General features: G+C 35.9%; 1 protein-coding gene across 1 annotated transcript; it reads left to right on the top strand.

The window, feature by feature from the left end:
- Nucleotides 1–8,901: 8,901 nt before the first annotated feature.
- LOC144452284 (cytochrome P450 2U1-like) lies at nucleotides 8,902–16,882 on the top strand. Its single transcript, XM_078143354.1, has 3 exons — nucleotides 8,902–9,407; nucleotides 13,691–14,653; nucleotides 15,166–16,882. Exons 1-3 carry the CDS (start codon nucleotides 9,038–9,040, stop codon nucleotides 15,348–15,350), a joined length of 1,518 nt encoding a protein of 505 aa, XP_077999480.1. The 5' UTR covers nucleotides 8,902–9,037; the 3' UTR covers nucleotides 15,351–16,882.
- Nucleotides 16,883–21,088: the final 4,206 nt, after the last annotated feature.

The following is a 21,088-nucleotide window of genomic DNA, read 5'->3' as shown; positions in this document are numbered from 1 at the left end:
CGTGTCTATTATGCATGATAGCCACAAATCTGTTAAAAGACATTATCCGTTTCAGGATATATCATTAATATAATATGGGCTTAAAAGGTTATAACTATTTTGCTTTACTTATTATTTATAGTTTGTAATATTTTCTCTGACCTATTAGATACTTAAAATTTTATTATAAGTATTACCCGAGGGGTGTACAGCTCTCAAAATATACGTAAGAATCTCGAAGGAATTATGCAGAAAGGTTAATCCGACCGGACTTACGGGGTTTTTTTGTCTGACGACATCGATTCGAAGTACACCGTCCCGGCTTCAATACTCGTATTACTGGCGTCGTGTCGTCTTTCCGGGTGGGTATATCATTACATGAGATACATACTTACTGCGTATGACGTGGAAGGAACGCAGAAAATACGAACGGCGCCTACTTCAACGTGAACCTTCCAAGTTAATTCTAAACGATAACACATCAGGATCTGAAAACTTGTGGCAAAAATCACGTAGCGACGCCCACTTTGTCGTCAGCTTAATCGCTTTCTCCACTTTTAACACAGTGAATATCGTCAGCAAAATGTATGGTTTGTCGGCATGTCACATAACCCACTCAACAAATAAAACAACTTTAAAGGACCACGCACAGGCTGTACGATTTGGGTTATAGTTTTCAATTTTAAATTCTTACATTATTCAAAGTTCTAAAATATATTGATTTATGTCAAGCAACTATACATTAAGTACGTAACGACTCTCATATTATGCGTATGGCATTTAGAGATAAAGCCGGCCCTTTTGATCCTCCATAATTAAATGAAAGTTCTGGGAAGGTTATGTCGTAAACCACAGCCTCTTTTACGGCACAGTCCAAGACGCATCAAGAATTTAGCAGTGTTGCGGAAGAAATATTAGCTTTGGTTTGCGAGAATGGTTTAATGCTGTTGTCTGTCTGTCTGTCTGTCTGTCTGTCTGTCTGTCTGTCTGTCTGTCTGTCTGTCTGTCTGTCTGTCTGCCTGTCTGTCTGTCTCTGTCTACCTGCCTGCCTGTCTGTCTGTCTGTCTGTCTGTCTGTCTGTCTGTCTGTCTGTCTGTCTGTCTGTCTGTCTGTCTGTCTGTCTGTCTGTCCGTTCGTTTAAATTTGTCAACATGATATCTCAAAAACTTGTATAAACTCTAATGGAACTTGCTACACACCTTCCTTGTTCTAAGTGTAAGAACTGAATAGGTTTTGGTAAACAAGTGCACACTTCGAATCTATATAACTTATAGTACGAACATCAACTATAATAATAAAGCGCACGTGTCCTATAAAGCTTGTTGATGTAGTTTATAATCTTAATAATTCATTTGCATATTTGAATGTTCGGTAATTAGGCAATATCATAAGTATGAAAGCTGTAAATTCCGTATAGTCTGGTATAATTAATTTGCCAATTATGGCTACATACTGCATTATAGTTATAATTCAGTAGCTTGCATTCCGACAATATGTGTGCGAACAGCTTTATTTTTATAAGGTTTTGCCCTAACAGAAGGCATTCAGTTTACATCTAGATATTTTACGTTTCTCATGACTGGCCATATCTGCAATCTAACATAATGTTTAAAAAGACGCCCTCTACGGCGGGATTACAACGTCACTGATGATAAGATGGCGACCCTACAAGCGCGCATTTGGGCTAAAATTGTCAGCAGTGTGTTGTTTCATAGCTGAAAGGCATGCCCTTACATGTAATGGGTCATACTTCTGATCCAAATTGTCAATAGTAAATTGAAAGCATCATCAACATTCACATCGACATTTACTGTTTTGGTACTATTTTTTTCAACCGACAGACTCATCTTTTTTTTAAGGCGTTACGACAAAAAACGTAAAAACAAAACACGGTCGCAATAATATAAAAATAATGACGCAATATTTTAGTAACTAAAAATTCGAAAGCTGTCACTGTCTTTAAGTGTTACCAACCCTCTTCGTACATACATAGACACCTACTACTCGGTCTCCGCTAATCGCTCCATTTTAGTGTATATATTAGAATGTATAATATAAAATTTGTACAATGACCTTGGAAAAATTGCCTATGTCAGTCCGAACATGGTCCTTTCAAAAAGGTTCGTCTCTGCGACCCGGCGATCGTGACAAAACGATATTAGAATATTTAACCCCCGACTGATTCTTGATGAAAGCAAGGATTGGGGACACCTAATGACATCAATATGAAAATATAATAAGTGGATCTTACCATTTGGTACGTGATGCTTAGGTGTAGTCAGTCACACAGGCATCTTTTGCGACGTCATACTCACCATAATATTACTGCCTATTATGAAAACAATCCGTCGCTAACATCATACTTCAAACCAATATACGCATGAATATCTCTTCTTTATATTGTCAGCCACCGAAAAAGACACCACAAAAAGTATAGATTTTTGTATGTTTTTTTTTTTTTTTTTTTTATCTCAGACTGGGCCTTGGCGATGAAAGCATTCCACAATCGCCATCGAAATGGTGATGATTTCAATTTAGCTTTATATGTCGCGATAGTTATTCGTCCTGGCGTTTTTTTGGTGTTTTTTTTAGACACGTAAGACGATTATTCAAATATTACACCTCTGATTTTATGCATGTCAATCTCTGCTTGTGAGCAATGTGACGTGAGTGAGAGTGTGCACCCAACTTGTATACCTGTGTTATCATTATAACTGTCCCAGATGTGATTTACATAAACTAGTACTATCCGTTACAATTGTACACAATAATAAATGAAGTAAAAAAAGTAGAAAAGAAAAAAAAATCATCGCAAACTTAAATCACAGGCTTTTCCATTCCGTGTAATTTATCATTGGCAAGTCATAAATATTTCTTAATTACCGACTCTATACATACCATGAAAGAAGATTACTTTAATACATAAAGATAAAAAAAGTACACAAAAAGAGTCAAATTACGACAAAGAACTACAAAAACATGAAGCAATTTATAAAGGACAGGAAAGCAAAGATTGGGTTGTCTACACAAAACAAATTCATCATACAATCATTACACTTTAACAAGTCAAGAAAACCACAGAGAATCATTCATGTGTCACCGTCATCTTGAACAAATCTTTACTTCTATCCGATTGACTTAAATGATTTACAATTCAGAAGTGTGGAGTGAGTTAACTCTCTTTAACGAGGGCATTACCCATGTATACAATAGAACGATAAGGATTGTCTGGAGGGCTGTGGCTGCTAACATAAGGAAAACCCATAACTTTTCGATCATTTCCCCTCCTTGTAATAGTAATAATACTATAGATGTATGATGTCAGACAGGCGACGACTCTTTACTCCTCTTGAACTGTTTTGATGACGATAATCCGTAGACTATTGACCATTTACAGTTCCGTCGTCCCCGACAGCATTCATCAGGAACACATTTTTTTTGTTTACACCAAATAAAACATCATTTCCTGCCCTTATCAGTCACTAATTCCAATCCTTAAACATCCATGTCGTGTCACAGCTTCTTTTAGAATTTCCAAAAACTGTGTTACGTATATTACTTGATCAACTCTGCAGACATTCTGTCATCGTTCACGAATTAAGGGGCGTTCTGAAATTTAGGAGGTGAATAACATTATAGATAAGCGCCATCAACGCATTAAATTCTATTGATTAACTTCCTCCACTCGGATATAACTAATCTATGTGTTGACATACTTTTTTAACAGCACTTGTACAATGCCATGTTTACAACAGAAGCTAGGTTGACAATAGACAAGACGTCGCCTGGCTCAACAAAAATCTTACCACAAATTGCTACATTTTATAGTCTGGTTGGACAATAATTTTAGGTAACACTGCTTCTCTTCATCATCCAGCATGACAAAAACTTTTATCAGCTACAATTTTTTGGCAAATCGTCGTCAAATTCTACACACTGTATAAAAAAGTTGACATATATATTGTTTCCAAGGCACCTCAATACATTACCATTAAACAATTGTAATTCAATATTTGGCGCCAGACGATAACATGTAATAATACTTATAAGATTATAAGATTTTGGTCCAGCAGCAGCAGCAGCAGACGACTATTTGTTTCAACTTAAACTAGCTTTCATTGTAATTCTTCATTCTTTGTGTGATCGCGTTCATATTTTTGTCTAGTCTTTCTGTCTTCATCCCATTTTGGTATAAATGACTGGGGAAGTTCAGGTTTACTCTTATTTAAAAAAAAAAAAGTCTGGTGTCAAGACTGGGTGTCAGTGTATACCAAGTTCTATATTGTCCCGGTTATTAAAGACTGCATATATATGGAGCATGTAGCGTATGTGTGTTTTCATATATTAGTGACAACTAGGCCAATGATATCACGACATACATGTACTTTGATTGACACACCTACCTACTTTACGCTTTGGGCGTCACCAATGTTTTTGACATAACTGAATAATATGAATCCTTTATTTTCTTATTTATTACGCGTAATATAAAAACTAGCAAAAAAATTTGAAAAAAGACCTTAGCATTTTAGTTAATGTGCTAGTCTAGCTTCCCATATGTGTTACAATCACTACAATCATCTAGAGAGAACGTCGAAAGGTATTGGATCTAGATTAGTCATATATGTGCCTATTGTGACCATTATAAACACAAGTCCGCAATTTAAGTGACCTAATTGGTAAACACAAATCACCCTGGTAACCAAATATATCAAAGGTTATCGAGGAAATGACGTGATATTTTATTTCGTCATCAAGTGTAAGATTAAACTAGGAAATAACGAAACCTGATATAAGAGATGATAAGTTATAAAGGAAAAGGAATTGCTATCAATTCGATGTACCATTAACAAATTAAGGTGTGACATTTAAAACAATTTTGTGAAGCATTTATTTCGACGCATCTACTTTACCGGAGCAATACGTTAACGGACGCCGTATTTATCACACATAAAGAGTATAACAAAGATAACAAACACGTGTTGCTTTTTTCTATTAAATGCCGGGGGGGGGGGGAGGGAGGCGGAGAGAGAGAGAGTGAGTGAGTGAGTGAGTGAGTGAGTGAGTGAGTGAGTGAGTGAGTGAGTGAGTGAGTGAGTGAGTGAGTGAGTGAGAGAGAGAGAGAGAGAGAGAGCGAGCGAGCGAGAGAGAGAGAGAGAGAGAGAGAGAGAGAGAGAGAGAGAGAGAGAGAGAGAGAGAGAGAGAGAGAGAGAGAGAGAGAGAGAGAGAGGGAGGGAGAGAGCGTACCTGTTATTTTGGAACTTTTTTGAAAGGTATGAACTCAGCTTGTGCCCCTTTAAACAATTTTTGTGAGTACTGAATTTATTCAGAACGTCTGGAATCGTGATTGCAGACTACTCTCTATAATGGCTTCTTTTGACATCATATATGTTCATTACCCACAAATATTAACCTACCTATTATTTTAATTAATTTTGACAAAAGTTAAGAAATATAAACGGTCATTTGATGAGTTTTGTTCATTTTTAGTTACGTCTAAACGTAAGGTTTGCTCTAGGTCTAAAATTATTTGTCATGCTGGGAGAGAAATGGCCACTCCTGCAACACTCGACATCATGGAGTGATCATAGTTATTGCGTGTTGGATTTAAAAGCCGCGTCATAGTGACTATTTATAGCATTTTGTCCCCTCGTTGAACTCTTGAGGTTCCCTAAAGAACGGCGGTAATCAAATTATAGAACTGTTTGACATTTCACTGTAAATTAGAGATAATTTTCCATTCATTGAGATATATTCACAAGGTTTCTACTCAGACACTTTCATGGATCGTCGGGGCCTACATTTGGGGCATCATTGTGATGATTTACAACCAACTAAACCAGATCGACGACGTCGACTATAACTTGTATGGTTGGAATATTAAAAGTCTGGATATAATAATTATCGCATAAAAATAATCATCGGCGCTGTTTGGAAAGGAAGTAAAACTCGTTATCGATTCATTAGCTGATTAATAGGGGATAGAAAAGGGTGCTTGGAAAAGCGTCTTACCTTAAGACTTACGTGGGAGTACAGTCATTTCTCTACTTTGGTATGAATCAGTGCTTAGATCTTGAAGAGTCTACAGTTCTCGCTATCTTTTACCAACAACCAACTTGATGATTATTTCATGTTGACTCGACATATAAAGACCAAATTATGTAAGCACTTTGGATGTCTTTACAATCACATTTACATCGAACAGAATGACAAGATACACCCAAGAAATAATATTCACAACAGTGTTTAATCTCAAAATGTCGGAAAAATATACACTTTCAAATACAATGTTTCAATTAATTCATACTTTGGTACATGAATGTGAATGTAGGGGCTTCTGATGAATCTATTACAGAAAGGAAAGTCGTAGTTTTCATTTTTAACACATTTTAATATAAAATAAATAATACAAAACGGGAGGGGGAGTAATCTTACTGTCTCCAACGTTAATTACGGTGTCTGTCCGACACCGTTCGTAAATTTCAAAATGAAATCTTACGAAACGGCTATACATGGTTCCGAAACTTCCGATGCCTATGGCGTTACAGCAGGTATTAATGGATAAAGAATTGGATTGATTTATTAGAGAGATTTGATAGACCACATCCCTGTAATCCCACTGTGATGTGTTCCGGTAAGACTCAATTCCAAGGACACGTGTTGGTGCATAGTTGACTTCTTTCATCATGTATTATAATACCAATGTTAAAAAAAATACCTCAGAATGTCACAATTATTGGGTAATCTTCTGCACACAGTATTTTTCCCAAAAGATTCAAATGCCACCTCAGACAATTAGTCTATTCCAACTATATAGCGGCGACACAAAAGTACTTCTGACAATTAACTGATTCAATCATCTAAGTTTAATTATGAGAAATGTATGCGACCATATATTTTCTAATATCCACGTCACTAGAAAGGTTCAGGAGTATATTCGATCGTCACACTTGCTTTTATTCTATATAGAGCATATATAATTAATATCAATAAAGTATGAATGACCTATTTCAAATAATGTAGACCAATATATGTTTATATATTGGTGTTTTGATTAGCCGAATGCCGATACTGCTTTATTTCCAATTAGAAATTCATATACGGATTCTAATTTAGATGTGTAGCGTGTTCTCATTTTGATGAGTCACTTGCCCCACGGGTGACCCAAAAACTGTCTGAGAACGACTAGATCGCTCGTAATCCTCACTCATGACATTTATAGTGTGACCCACATTCGTGCAGGGAGACACGCGTCCGAGCATCTTCACGCACGATCCTGTTCGTCAAACGATCACGAGAAGTCGTTGTGATCGTGACAGGCACACCTAGAGGTCAGAATTTGACATAATTACAATGTACAAGGAAAACGTTGTTTTCAAAACTGAGAAAGTGTAGACAAAAGGTATGGGTATACCTTTAGCACAGACAACTATTGAATAACAAAGTCAATCCGCCTTGTCACCTGCTGTGGTACCACTGGTGGCGCTCTTTGGTTCTGAAAGTTCCGCCAACCAAATAGGACCAAAATATTGCCGGAACACCCAAGATGCCAGGTACAGTCGGAAAAAAAACACAATGCGGCTTCTATTAAGTGATTTGTGGTTACTTAAAAAATGCGACAGAAACTATTTTGCCGGACTTCCTGAATTTATTATAAAAAAAAGAGCAAAAAAACTGTGTACATACCTGTCGTAACACCATTGTTGTCACACCCTCTCTGTCTGCCATGTACATATCTATACACAGTGAGCAGCTAGATGTCAATTTTCCCACGGGCCGAAAACAAACAAATGGCAAATAAAGTAAGGAAAAGATGATAGAAACCTTGAAAAGGGAAATAACTGGTGAAATTGATGCGATTGATATGTCATTGCGGCGAGAAACCTTCGATTAAGTGGACTATAGGCTACTTTATAGTAAATTGGGTAAATAATATAATTTTGATGTTCTCTTTGTCGTCGACGTCCACGCGTTATTCTATAGCGTTTATAAAACCATCGACACATAGTTCCGTATGCTGACAGTTAAAATTCATTCATGGTTTTGTTTACGTCTATATTTACAGTAAAGACATTTGATATAGTAATGTATCTTTCTCCTACGTGACATGACCGAGTACTTGCAAATACAGTATACTCAGACCATCTTGGCAAACTGCTTGTATTTGTTCATTTCAGCTTAATTAAATTTCATACGTACATGGTTGTTAGCACGTTGTGCTCCTGTCTGTTCCTCCTTTATCATAATTATGTATTGACCCCGGGTCATTTTGGGGGGGGGGGGATTCTTGGGCTCCCGTTCAGAACCTTCGGGGGTTTTTTTTAAAAAAGGAAAAAAAGAAAGGTAATGAAATAAAACACTAGGTACAAAAAGCTTATAATGATAACTACATAAAATGTAGAAGATATAGCCGGATAGTATTCAGTATCATTAACAAACTTCAACGTTAACATCCCAAACGGAAGTAGTGATACTACTAAGTGTGGGAGGATGTTCCGGCAGAAACAAAAAAAAGCAAGGTTTTTGATACTTACTCATGAAACTACACCGGCTGTGGTTGGGTGTTTTGTAAACAATCACTAGCAGAAAGGTAAATAACCACTGTTATGTTTTAATTGTGAAAACTTATATTGATTGAAGAATGAACAAATGTATAAAGTCATGTGTAGATAGGTTAAGCCATACATATAGATATCCGTAACTTAATCACTACAGTATGAAACTTAGTACAATAATAGCAAATGAGCGAAGATTTCCGAAGACTTCCGAGGCGAATTGGTCACTTCCTATTTTCCCAATCATTACACATGCATTTATCGTTGGCGAACAATCACGGTCGCCCACGCCTCTGGTATGAATTTTAAGTTACGCTATAAAAGACGGGCTACCGTCTAGCACACATCGTATTCAGAGACCTGGTAGGGCATATGTCAAGGCGTGCAGATGGAGTTATAAATTTATTACAGATCAACTGACGTAGTAGAGAAGAAACTTTTATTACATACCCTTAGCAGACACAGCGGCACCACCGGTTCGTTTCTTCCCGTGTTTTACGTTTATGATGATGCATTATTTCACTTTCGATTTCTCCACCGTGTTGGTATTCATCACGACTTTTCTGATTATACTAACTTGGTCCCAATCAAAGTCACGGTCGGGACAGAAAATCGATAGAAATTTGAAACTACCACCGGGTCCCAAAGGCCTGCCAATACTTGGTAACCTACTTAGTCTAGGCACAAATCCTCATCTAACCTTCATAGAAATGGCAAAGAAATACGGTAATGTCTTCACCATAAAAATCGCTTCAGAATCCATAGTGGTATTGAACGGTTACCAAGCAGTAAAGGATGCTTTGGTGAAGAAAAGTCTACAATTTGCAGGTAGACCGAAAATGGCACTTACTGAAGAACTTACCAAGGGAAAAGGTTGGTTTTCATACTTTTTGTTAAAGTTGAAGTGCAACAACGAGAGAGAGAGAGAGAGAGAGAGAGAGAGAGAGAGAGAGAGAGAGAGAGAGAGAGAGAGAGAGAGAGAGAGAGAGAGAGAGAGAGAGAGAGAGAGAGAGAGAGAGAGAGAGAGAGAGAGAGAGAGAGAGAGAGAGAGAGAGCGTACCTATATTTGAAAACTTTTTTATTTAATTTGTCAAACATTTGACGAACACTTACTTCAACACTTTTGCTTGATTGATTGACGATTTGATGCGCTTGAGCAGTTATATTTAGGCATGTCCTCGCTCTTTTAAATGTGAAAAAAGTTGAATTTCTAATGTTCAGGCTGAAGGTTTGAACCTGTACGACAGCCTAACAGGTGAAGCATGCCAGACATACTGTTGCGTCAGTGCTTGTGGGCCTTGCGTGATCATCACATTCAGTAATGATGATCACCAGTTCTACATTCACGTGCTCAGGCTGTGTACGCCGAAGGTTACAGTTAGCCATACAAAGTTTGCCTCCAACTAATGGTGCATGTACATGTACATACCTAACGTCTGAACATCTATCGTTAAAATGCTTGATTACTTTTTCTTCATTGCACTGACATTTTGTCATGCTCCGTAAATAGCACGATGAACATTAAAATTGGAACGTCTCCAGCATAACGACACGTTTGTTTTTAGCCGTGTAACAGTCTACCGTTACAATGCATGAATATAACGCGAGGGCATATTTTGAATATTAAAATGACGGTATGCATACTTGTACAAGATGTATGTGTTACAGTGAATAACGAAATCAATAGCATAACATTGCGTGAGTTGTCCCTGATTCAAAATCACAATGCCGGGTCCGAAACACGCGTACACTCTTACCGAAATCCTGGAACACGTGAACTTAACGTGTGCTTTCTATATGTAATTGTACTTGTGGCAAACAATTTCACGTGTAATCTGGTGTACCGCTACCTATGGGCATTTTAAGGGTATTCTCCCCTACACTGTACACACTCTCGCTGTCTCATTGTCAGCGCTACTATGGAAATGTCTCGAATGGTTGCGTCCACTGCAAACGGTTTCCCACTATTAGAATATTACAGTATCTCGCAATTTTGTACGTGCGATTAAAAGAACAACTTTCAATATATAAACTAAGCGTGGCCACATTCGAAATGTAATTCCAAACAAGTTTATATATAGCTCAAAACGAGAACATTTAGATGAAAAAGGAAACACACTCTTTACGTGTACTTAGTTTGATACGCTTGGCCCTCCGAATAGTTGTCTGTCCCGTAGGCCCTACTCGTCACTTGACTGAATTATGAAGCGCACCACAGTCGCATGTGGACTACGGATAGGTCTATTACATGTAAATACAAAATATTCGCTCCTCTACGCATTCAAGAATATTGATACAAAACATCGTCACCGGTAACTGTCACGATATAAACATTATATAAGTATCGTGACAGTTACCGATGGCGATATCCTGTGAATATTCCTAAATGTCTATATGACGCGATTTCGTATTATTAGTACTAATAAAAATTTATCTTTTTTAAATATAATCCAATATCATCTTCCTCTTGCCAAATTTTTGAAAAAAAACTTATATAGTTATATCTATATATAAACATTGTTGTTGTTGTTGTTGTTATTGTTGTTGTTATTATTATTATTATTATTATTATTATTATTATTATTATTATTATTATTATTATTATTATTATTATTATTAATGTTTTATGTTTTTGTTTACCATACTGTATTCACTGATGACACCGTTGTGTAATAAAGTTATTATTATTAGTGCTTAGTCCACACGTCACTGTGGCGCACACCTCTCGACCCATTGCAGATCACATCACGCGTTTACTTTAATCTGAATAACAGTTTTACTAGTATAGTAGTATTCATTCCTTTCGATGGCGTTATAACGCGACTAGTCTACAAAATGACTTCTGGTAATAAATTACATGTAATGATACATTGTACCACACTCCCAGTTGACCAAGGTCAACACATGTTTGAAGAAACAGGTTGTACCGTCGGCACCATCAGATAGAAGAAAATCTACAATGGTTGCATGTTATATCTTCTGTAACGTTCAACAATTGGGTTTTTATGTTTACATCAGTTTTAATTAGACATCACCAGAAACAATGAACATAAAACACAATTGTTGTATTTTCTTCACCTCCGTTCATACGGTAAACCATAGGGGGAAAAGGTAAAGAGCTAAAAAAAACAAGTAACTATATGGGGCCCTTTAGTATCCACTACCAATAATACAATATAAACCAGGCAAGGTTTGAAGTCTGCTTATTGAATAGTGTCAACCACAATATTGGAGCTAAATTGAGTGATTTCTATACCATTACCTATGTTTCTATACCATAGTTTAATTTTCATTGTCCTACAAATGCCAATTAGAATTAGCGTTTGTCAACACATTTTCTACGTCAAAAAGCAAGACGCCTACGTTACAACGATAATATAGAAGGTCTTAATATTACATTCATTCTTCGACTAAAGCAAATATCGAATAACTTTTATGGTGATCACTTTGAAATCAACCTTTATCAGGAGAGTCAACTGTGCCGGATTGACAGCAGTACCGTACTAGGTTGGTGGACACATCTGAGCATAGAATTTGGCGCCGTCTATCAATCATATTTCCGTATGTTTCCTGTGGTACAAACCGTTCCTTCAAGCCTCATTTACCACTGTAACACAGTACATACACTTTTAATGTCCAAATATAATGTCGGCACCCCAATTCCATTCATTACTGCCAGAATGTAAACACACGCATATGTCTCGCTTTGAAACAGCGGAAATTTTGAAAGGCGACATTTTGACCTAGTACCGGCATATTTAATATCATAGGTTAACCCGATAAATGGTTTGGTCTAGTTTGGTGTTCCCTGCTATTATATAGAAAGTTATAGCACACTTATTATTGTGTGAACCTCAGTCAGTGTGGGTAGAGTGTCTACAATAGTACAAATACTAATAAATATACATTAAATAATCAAGTTGACGCCCAACAGGACAACAGCAGGCCTATTTTAAAATGCGGGTTCACCATTTCGTCAATCGCGTTTTCTGTCAAAGTGCACGTAATTCTAATGTTAGAACACGGTAGCGAGAAAAACAATCGCCACTGGATGTGTGCCAGTGGTGGACAAGTCAGCCAGAGTTGTGTATACTAACAGTCTAACACGCTAACGGAAACAGCTACTGGAATTACTCACACTCACTCACTCACTCACTATACGCGTACTTCATAAATCGTACATAACGTTCCGACTGCGATTGGAACATTTCCAAAATTATGATAATAACACGAAACTTAAAACCTGACGTTTCCGACAATAGGAAACGATTACGTCTGCAAAGCCAAGCCTCTGAAGTTTCTGATTTATGGCGAGGGAAGTCAGTAGCACATGGGGCCCATTATTACACATGGTGTGCTGTATAAATAATTAAAAAAACCAATTAACTATATATTTTAATAAACTATTCCTAAGCGGCACACTTTGAAACTGTATAAGAATTCGCATCAATCAACCGATGGTAAGGCATACCGCTTCTGGAGAAGAGATTTCTTTCTGTGCTCTTGACGCGTTGCGATCAATGATATACTTCTCTCCGAGTCTTATACACTCTTCTATTCACTATTGAAAAGTAGTGTGTCCAAAACGTGTGTTTCCTGAAAAGAAAAACAATCGCACAAGTTTGCAGTACACTAGAATTTTACGACATTCATGGCATGGTAACCATTGTTCTTCAATTAATTTGTCATCACATGCAACCGTCAACGAAATATATACAAAGATAATCGCCCTTGTCCTCACCCATTTAAACTTACACATGAAGTACTGAATCAAACAGTTACGAATTAGGTACCTTCAAGTGTTTCATATGGACGTCAGTGGATCAAATCTTCTACGTCTAGCAATTGGTACGCTGGTCACGTCCACAGTGTCTATTCCCTGGATCACGATTGGTACAAATGTGTATTGATTCTTAAAACATTTGAGAATTACAAACAAATTGAACAGGTGTATTCCAATCAAGGCAAACTGCTATAGAAATGACATTGCTATCTCAAGACACGGATGGTGGAAATTTGACCTTTGAAAAAAGTGTCCTAGAATAGTGTCTTTTTTACTTGTAATAGTTCTACAGACTGCTACCTATCTGAGAACATTTCGCGTAAACGATTGGGGCTCACTGTGAATTAACAAACACTTTTTAATTTTTTTTTAGGTATCGTAACCGCCGATTATGGTAATACTTGGAAAACGCAAAGAAAATTTACGCTGAAGACTTTGAGGGAACTGGGTATGGGAAAATCTGAGATGGAGCGGAACGTTGTGGCCGAGATCGAGTGTCTAACCAAGGCGTTCACGGACAAACAATTAGAACCATTTGAAATCGACAAGTTTCTTGAAGTGAGCATAGCTAACATCTTGTGTTCTGTCGCCTTTGGATCCAGATACGATTACTCAGACACTCAGTTCCTTACTCTGCTTCATGTCATTACGAGATTCTGTGAGATCGGCACCACGGCATCGGCCGTAAATTTCTTTCCTTGGTTGAAATACATGCCGTGTGGTCCTATCAAGGAAGTTTTCACCAACAATGAAATCATGACACGCTACGTCAAGCGTGTAATAAACGAACACCAAGAAACCATCAACTACGATCAACTCCGGGACTTCATTGATACCTACCTGGACGAAATCCGTAAACAGAATAACAACGCTACCAAGGAAGACTCATTTACAGAAGAATACTTGTTTTATCTTCTGATCGACTTATTTTTTGCGGGCACTGAAACAATGAGTGTTACTCTCCGTTGGGCTTTCCTGTATATGATCGTCTTTCCAGACATTCAAAGCAAAGTGCAAGCCGAGATCGACGAAGTCGTCGGCAAAGATCGCCTTCCATCTCTTGCAGACAGACTACACATGCCGTACACCGAAGCCACAATGCTGGAAATCCAAAGATTGGCCAATATAACAGCTATAACCTTCCCACATAAAACATTAGATGATGTCAAACTCTATGATTATGATATTCCCAAAGACACTACAGTATTTGTTAACCTTTACTCTGTACACGTCGATGAAACTCAGTGGCAAGACCCACATAAATTCGACCCACAGAGGTTTTTAAATGAAGATGGTACAGTGAGCCATAATCCAGCCCTGATGACCTTCTCTGCAGGTAAATTTCAGTTCAAAGTCTTCATGCTGAATGTCAATCAATCAATCAATCAATCAATCAATCAATCAATCAATCAATCAATCAATCAATCAATTAATCAATCAATCAATCAATCAATCAATCATTCAATCAATCAATCAATCAATCAATCAATCAATCAATCAATCAATCAATCAATCAGTCTAGTTCATAGGCTTGACCAAATCAATCGATCAATCAATCAATCAATAATCAATCAATCAATCAATCAATCAATCAATCAGTCTAGTTCATAGACTTGACCAAATCAATCAATCAATCAATCAATCAATCAATCAAAGTACAATTGCTAAATCATAACCATTAATAATACAAAGCAGACAAAGTTTAAATCAAATGAATTGAGTTCATTATGGACAAATTTATGAGGATTGTCACATATAATATATATATAGAATTTCTAGCATAGTGATAAATATAGACAAGATGTAATTTCTTGTAATGTCTTCTAATCACCTTCTCTACTCTTACAGGACGGCGGAGGTGTCCGGGTGAAGAATTGGCCAGATCCGAATTATTTCTATTTTTTACTGGAATTCTACAACGCTTTCAATTCCGAGTACCTGAAGGTGACAGCACACCAACTCTGGATAAAGTGTTTGGAATCAGTCTTGTTCCTCATCCATACAAGCTCCAAGCTGTGCCTAGACATGTGTAGAAGTCATTTCAACATTGAACAAATAAATAAACAGATTGACATTAATTTCTATTCCATGTCGGGTTTTAACTGAAATATTTTCATATCAGCACAAAAGTGAACTTTAGCATCACCACCATAGCAAGGTTTTTAAATGTATATATACATATATATATAATAGACAAGTTTTGGTTTGACTAGATATATAGCATCTCAGATATTATTTAATAATGTGTATGTACTTGCATACAAACAGAGACAGCAATAATATAATAATCCCTTATCTCATTGTACAGATTGGCTATGATCACTTCAACAAATCTTTTTCCACGTAAACAATATGTATTCAGTTTTCATCGATTGCTGTAACAAAGATAATAATAATAATAAGGCAAAGTCTACTGTTAAACATATAATAAATCTAATGATTTGTACAAATTAATTTACCTGAATTTTTAGATGGGTCTCAATAACTATCAATGCAACATTATGGGCAGTATCAACATTTGATACCTAAATGACTGTATATTTACATAATGATATATATGTGATAAATGAGTAAACAAGCAATATTCTGTTATCAATACACAGAGGTTATTACTAGGGACAGACAGGCACTAATAACTGAAATGCAATAAGATGATCTGGTCAAATGTTATTCCGATTCTTGCTGTAAAAAGAATGATGGATATCAAAGATTCCACAAGATAGTTGAGTTTATAAATTATAAACACTTAATATCACTCTCTGAGAAACTTCAAAATTTAATTTATATTAACATTATAATTGAATCAAAACTATCAATAAAACTTCCTACCTAATATTTACCACCTATGATTTCACTTTTGACTTAGCAAGAAAATTCAATTTGGGGTCATTATACAAAATCTTTTAATATTTAAAGCCTATCCATTTTGAAATCCAATATGGCCACCATACACGGTGTGATCTCTACGTAATGGTGAAATTAAAAGATTGTTGATTTCCTTGAATACAAGACGGTGAACCCCCAAATTTCTTTTATCATTTCAAAAGAATCAGGAAAAAGCTTTCATATGATAAAGTTTGGAGAGATTTGAAATAAATATCATTTTTTTTCAGGAAAATCTGTCCTCAAGTCACACTCAACCTTACAATGTTAGAGTTTACATACAACGTATGGGCCAAAGAGAAACCGTTCCAGTTCATGAAGAGTATTCAGTGTGTCATAATACATGTAAGGCTGAAAACCTAGACTGTCATAGATGAAAATATATAGAGAAAGCTATGTCACTGAAATGGTATCTATTCCATAGTCATGTCATTTACACTTAATTCAAATATCTAAAGTATCTGTGTATGATAACATAACAGCTGACTTCTTTTATTACCAATGGCAGAAGACAGTTGCCCAAATTAGATTTTGCTTTCATACCAAATATTTAAAAAGAATTTCATTCAAGAATGTCCTTTGTTTTCAACAATTTATAAATTATTTTATTAATCTATTTATTCTCTTATTTATGTATTAAAATATGATTGTCAGAACTATTTATAGAAATAAATGCTTGCACATTACTGTACTATAATATTCATTATGTATTGCACTTCTTTTTTTTCTGTTAGCATAAATGAAGTCTGGTAGTGCTATAGGCATGGTGAAATGTGTTTGTATGTGTGTTTCTGTGTGTGTGTGTGTGTGTGTGTGTGTGTGTGTGTGTGTTTGCACATGTGGCAAAGTATACATGGAAGAGATACAGGACTGACTGTCCTCGTATATGGTTTGGACATTATAGAGGGTCTGTAGTTGGGAAATTGTTCAAACCAAAATCATGAAAATGATGGCATCACAGATGTGTGATTTTGGCCAAATACCTATGACTTCAAATATTACTGGACAGATCAATATTTGGTGGTGATACAGATTGGTCTGATATTGGTGGAAATATAACATCCCACAGTTACCATGCAAGTGTGATTTAAATGTGACTTTTGGTCAAAAAACTTTATGTTTACCTGGGTTATGAAACACAGTAAAGATAGAATGATCAGATCTACACAAGGAAAATCATGCTAAAAAAATCGACATAACTATAATGGCCAAGTGTTATATTGGACTTTATCATTCAAGCTCTTTCAATGGACTTAGTATTACAATCACAGTTTCCATTTATTTTATTTAGTTAAATCTGCTCTCTTAAAGGCTCACATCAGACCAGGATTAATATACTGGACTAGGAAAAGTTCCTGCCAATGCTATAGAAAAAGTTGGTCTAGAACAAAAAAAAATGAAAAAACTCATCCATAATCCTTATGGCTTAACAGATAAGATAGTACTAATGACAACACCTGGGACTGAGTCATGGGCCTTTAAAAGGCAAATTTCAGTTTATAATTAGACCTTGGATGCGAAAAACAGTTGCATTGCATAGATAATTTTTACAGAAAAGTATGAGAAGAACAGAGTGAATACAAGCAATATTATGGGGGAATGAGTGGCATTGAAGATGTGCACAATTGAAGAGTAAAACTCTGCAATTAAACTCAAGCCCCTATTCATTCTTTGACCTTGACGCAACAATCTATAAAAAAAAATTCCCATGTGAGCTCAAGTCATAAAAATACTAATGAGGTAATATGTGACAAAGAGCTGCAATTAGAAGTCTTCAAATTCTAATTCAGAAATATTAAAGTTCATATCGAAAGGCATATAATTTAATCTGCTGTATACATAAAAGTTACAACGCATGGTTGAAATATGAACTTTGAGAAGTGACAATAAAAACCTGCCAAGTATGATTGGATTGTGCTAATAAATGATAATATTCTTTTTGCAGATACATAAAATGTAATTTCATATTTAATCTGTTCTGTGTAAATTTCGTGAAGAGCTTTTCCAGGTTTTAACTTTTCTTAAGTGCTTTTTCTTTTAACGTAAAGTCAAGCCAGTTTACTGCGCTGTTGAGATAATCATTAGCTGGTCGTACCTCCTAGCCCTCGTAATGTTGATTATGAGGGCTAGGAGGTACGACCACCTAACAATGTATCTCAACAGCGCAGAACACAGGTTACTTAAAGGCTAGGGGTTCAATCCCATATATTTGCATTAATGTTATCTTATTGGTAGAGCCATAAAGGATTACCGTACATGTAGTTATTTTTTGCTTTGTTTTATAGGACACCCTTTTCTATAGCTGTGCCACAAAACTGACATCTACAGTTTGAACCTGAATTTCAACCAGACCAATAACTTTGTATTGCACCAGGAAACAACTTGATACCATTATCAGCAATACTTGTGATGTGAACGAAGTACAAGAAGAATGATCAAGAGCTCTCAACAAAATAACATATCAATAAGAAACTTAGGCTCTCACCCTTAGTTTAAACCTTTCATGTTTTTGGCTAACACCCCGGCCGTCCTTATCCCCTTATTAGTGAGAGTGTTGAGTCACAGATAGTCATTTCGGAAGCCAATAAAAACCACATTTTATCACTGCATTAAAGGTGACATTTGATTGCTGTCAATTTTTTTATTGTCATCACCGACAGTAAAAACGGACATAAAATAGGTCTCATCATATTAGTAGACACGGCACGTTTTTTGTTTATTTGAAAGATTGAAGTCAGACATTGAGTAAGCCAACCTACTTTATCTTCCATTTATCTATCAGTACATACACATATTTGTTTTAACTTTCAAAACTATATACATGCCTATATTTAGATTTTGAGATGGTACATGACAGATAAGCTAATATTAGCAAGCTGAGTACCTCTATAATGACGATATAGTGCATGCCTATGTCTTTGTGCCTGCCGGTAACTGTATCTAATGGAAATTTGTGGAATTTGTTCAGACAGACACACTGACCTCATTGCCTGAATTCCTACAAGTCTCAACAGACTCACCTGTGTAATTGTGATGGAATTCCGTCCAACAATCCCTACAGACTCTGCGGACGGATCTTCCCAATATCTTGTAGATGAGTCACGACTTACTCTTAGACTATTAATTGGTGCCTTTTATAGTATAATCTTTGGTGTCTGTGAATTAAGTCACCAACTAGTAATTTTTGTGTGTAAATTTCGCTTGTTGCAAAATACATCAATGTATTAAAATAAAATAGTAGCTGTTGGTACAGTGTGTATTAATATAGGTTCTACAAATTACATAACAATCAAAACTTAGTATTTACATACATATAACACTACACTTTATGGATATAGCAATGTCAAAAAGCATCAAATTAGCAAGTTTGGAATTGCTGTCATGGTAACATATTTACTGCAAACACAACTGTTACTATCTCCTTTACATTGTTTCTCTTGAAGGTGGGTATATATAGACATGAACTTCTATGTGCTACACTTAAGTGTGTACAAAATTATAAATCCGGTCACACACTCAACATGACAACCCAAAAAGGAAAATTTAAAATATTTTGAGTTGTGTAAATATCATAACTTCAGATATGTCATCTGTATAAATCAACACAACTCAAATCTCTTCCATTCTTTTTTTCAAAGAGAAAATTGATTATTCATTTTCTAAATGTCTAGTATTTTTTTTTTTTACGGTTTTCAACTTGTAGTACACTTGATAATGTCACACAATATTTGACAGATGTAATGACAATGGCACTGAAACCCAAACCTTTCTGAAAACCCCATTATATAGTGAGGTACATTATGTATACAGATTAAATTTGGTTTTGGAAATAAATTCATTAGCTTTTTTACATTTTGAATCTCAACTGCTAGACTTTTTATCATCAATTTATGATCCCTACCATGCTTCATTAAGTTTCATGAGTTATGCTAAAATGAAGAAACTGTCATTGACAAAATGTCCAGAGAAAATGTGACTTGTAGATGGATAATTTCAAAAGTCTTCTATGACAATAAATTACATGTCTGTACATGTAAGGGATTACATGACATAAAATATACAATTGTTCATTGTATCTCAGCCTCTCTGTACAGGAGACATCACTTGGCACAACATGAATAGGATTTTTGACAAGGGGAAACAATAAAAAAAATTAGTGACTCCGGAAACATTTCATAGTGGGTGACAGCTGTTATCTACAATTCTGAAACATTCCTTCTTAATTATCATAGGTATAAATCAATTGAGACTTGGAAAGATAGCTATCAACTTCCTGTTACTCCTTGATAAGATTCCATCCCATGGAGCAACATTAACTGTTATCAGGTGTAAAAATCAACATGAGTACTTAATAGAGATCAATCATTAAATTTGATTAATGAATCTCTGTCTGTCTGTCTGTCTGTCTGTCTGTCTGTCTGTCTGTCTCTCTCTCTCTCTCTCTCTCTCTCTCTCTCTCTCTCTCTCAATCTCATCTCTCTCTGCTTAAACAGATACACACAAAATTGTTGTTGGATGTGCTGGATTACACACGTGGGGGATCTTGTGCCTCTGTTGCATGAATCTAATCACTCTATAATCAATATACTATAATAAAGTGTAAACAATGGAAGTCCCCAAATGTACACTGCAAGATCATGGAAGTCATCAGATATTCAGATATTCCACCCTACTGAGTATTAAAGCCACACTCACATAACATAAATCTACGGATACATGCCAATGTTTTTGGTAAGGTTGGTATTAAAGTAGGTCAAATCAAATCTACTTCATTCACGGCATCAAAGTACACCATGATTACCTACAAAAATTATCGTAAGTCATGGTAGAGAAATTTATGTTTTAATTTAATTTTAAGTTTTTATTAGATTTCCCTCCTCTGCTACCA

This window comes from Glandiceps talaboti, chromosome 2 (assembly GCF_964340395.1).
Source record: "Glandiceps talaboti chromosome 2, keGlaTala1.1, whole genome shotgun sequence".
NCBI lineage: Eukaryota > Metazoa > Hemichordata > Enteropneusta > Spengelidae > Glandiceps > Glandiceps talaboti.
Note: the sequence above shows the minus strand (reverse complement) of the source record. Positions and strands in the feature narration are given on the sequence as shown.

What these genes read in the sequence shown, in the direction of transcription:
- LOC144452284 (XM_078143354.1), top strand. Translation starts at nt 9,038, where the DNA reads ATGATGATGCATTATTTCACTTTCGATTTCTCCACCGTGTTGGTATTC. An exon ending in AGAACTTACCAAGGGAAAAG is followed by an intron (nt 9,408 to 13,690) that starts GTTGGTTTTCAT and finishes ATTTTTTTTTAG; the next exon opens with GTATCGTAACCGCCGATTAT. An exon ending in CCTGATGACCTTCTCTGCAG is followed by an intron (nt 14,654 to 15,165) that starts GTAAATTTCAGT and finishes CTACTCTTACAG; the next exon opens with GACGGCGGAGGTGTCCGGGT.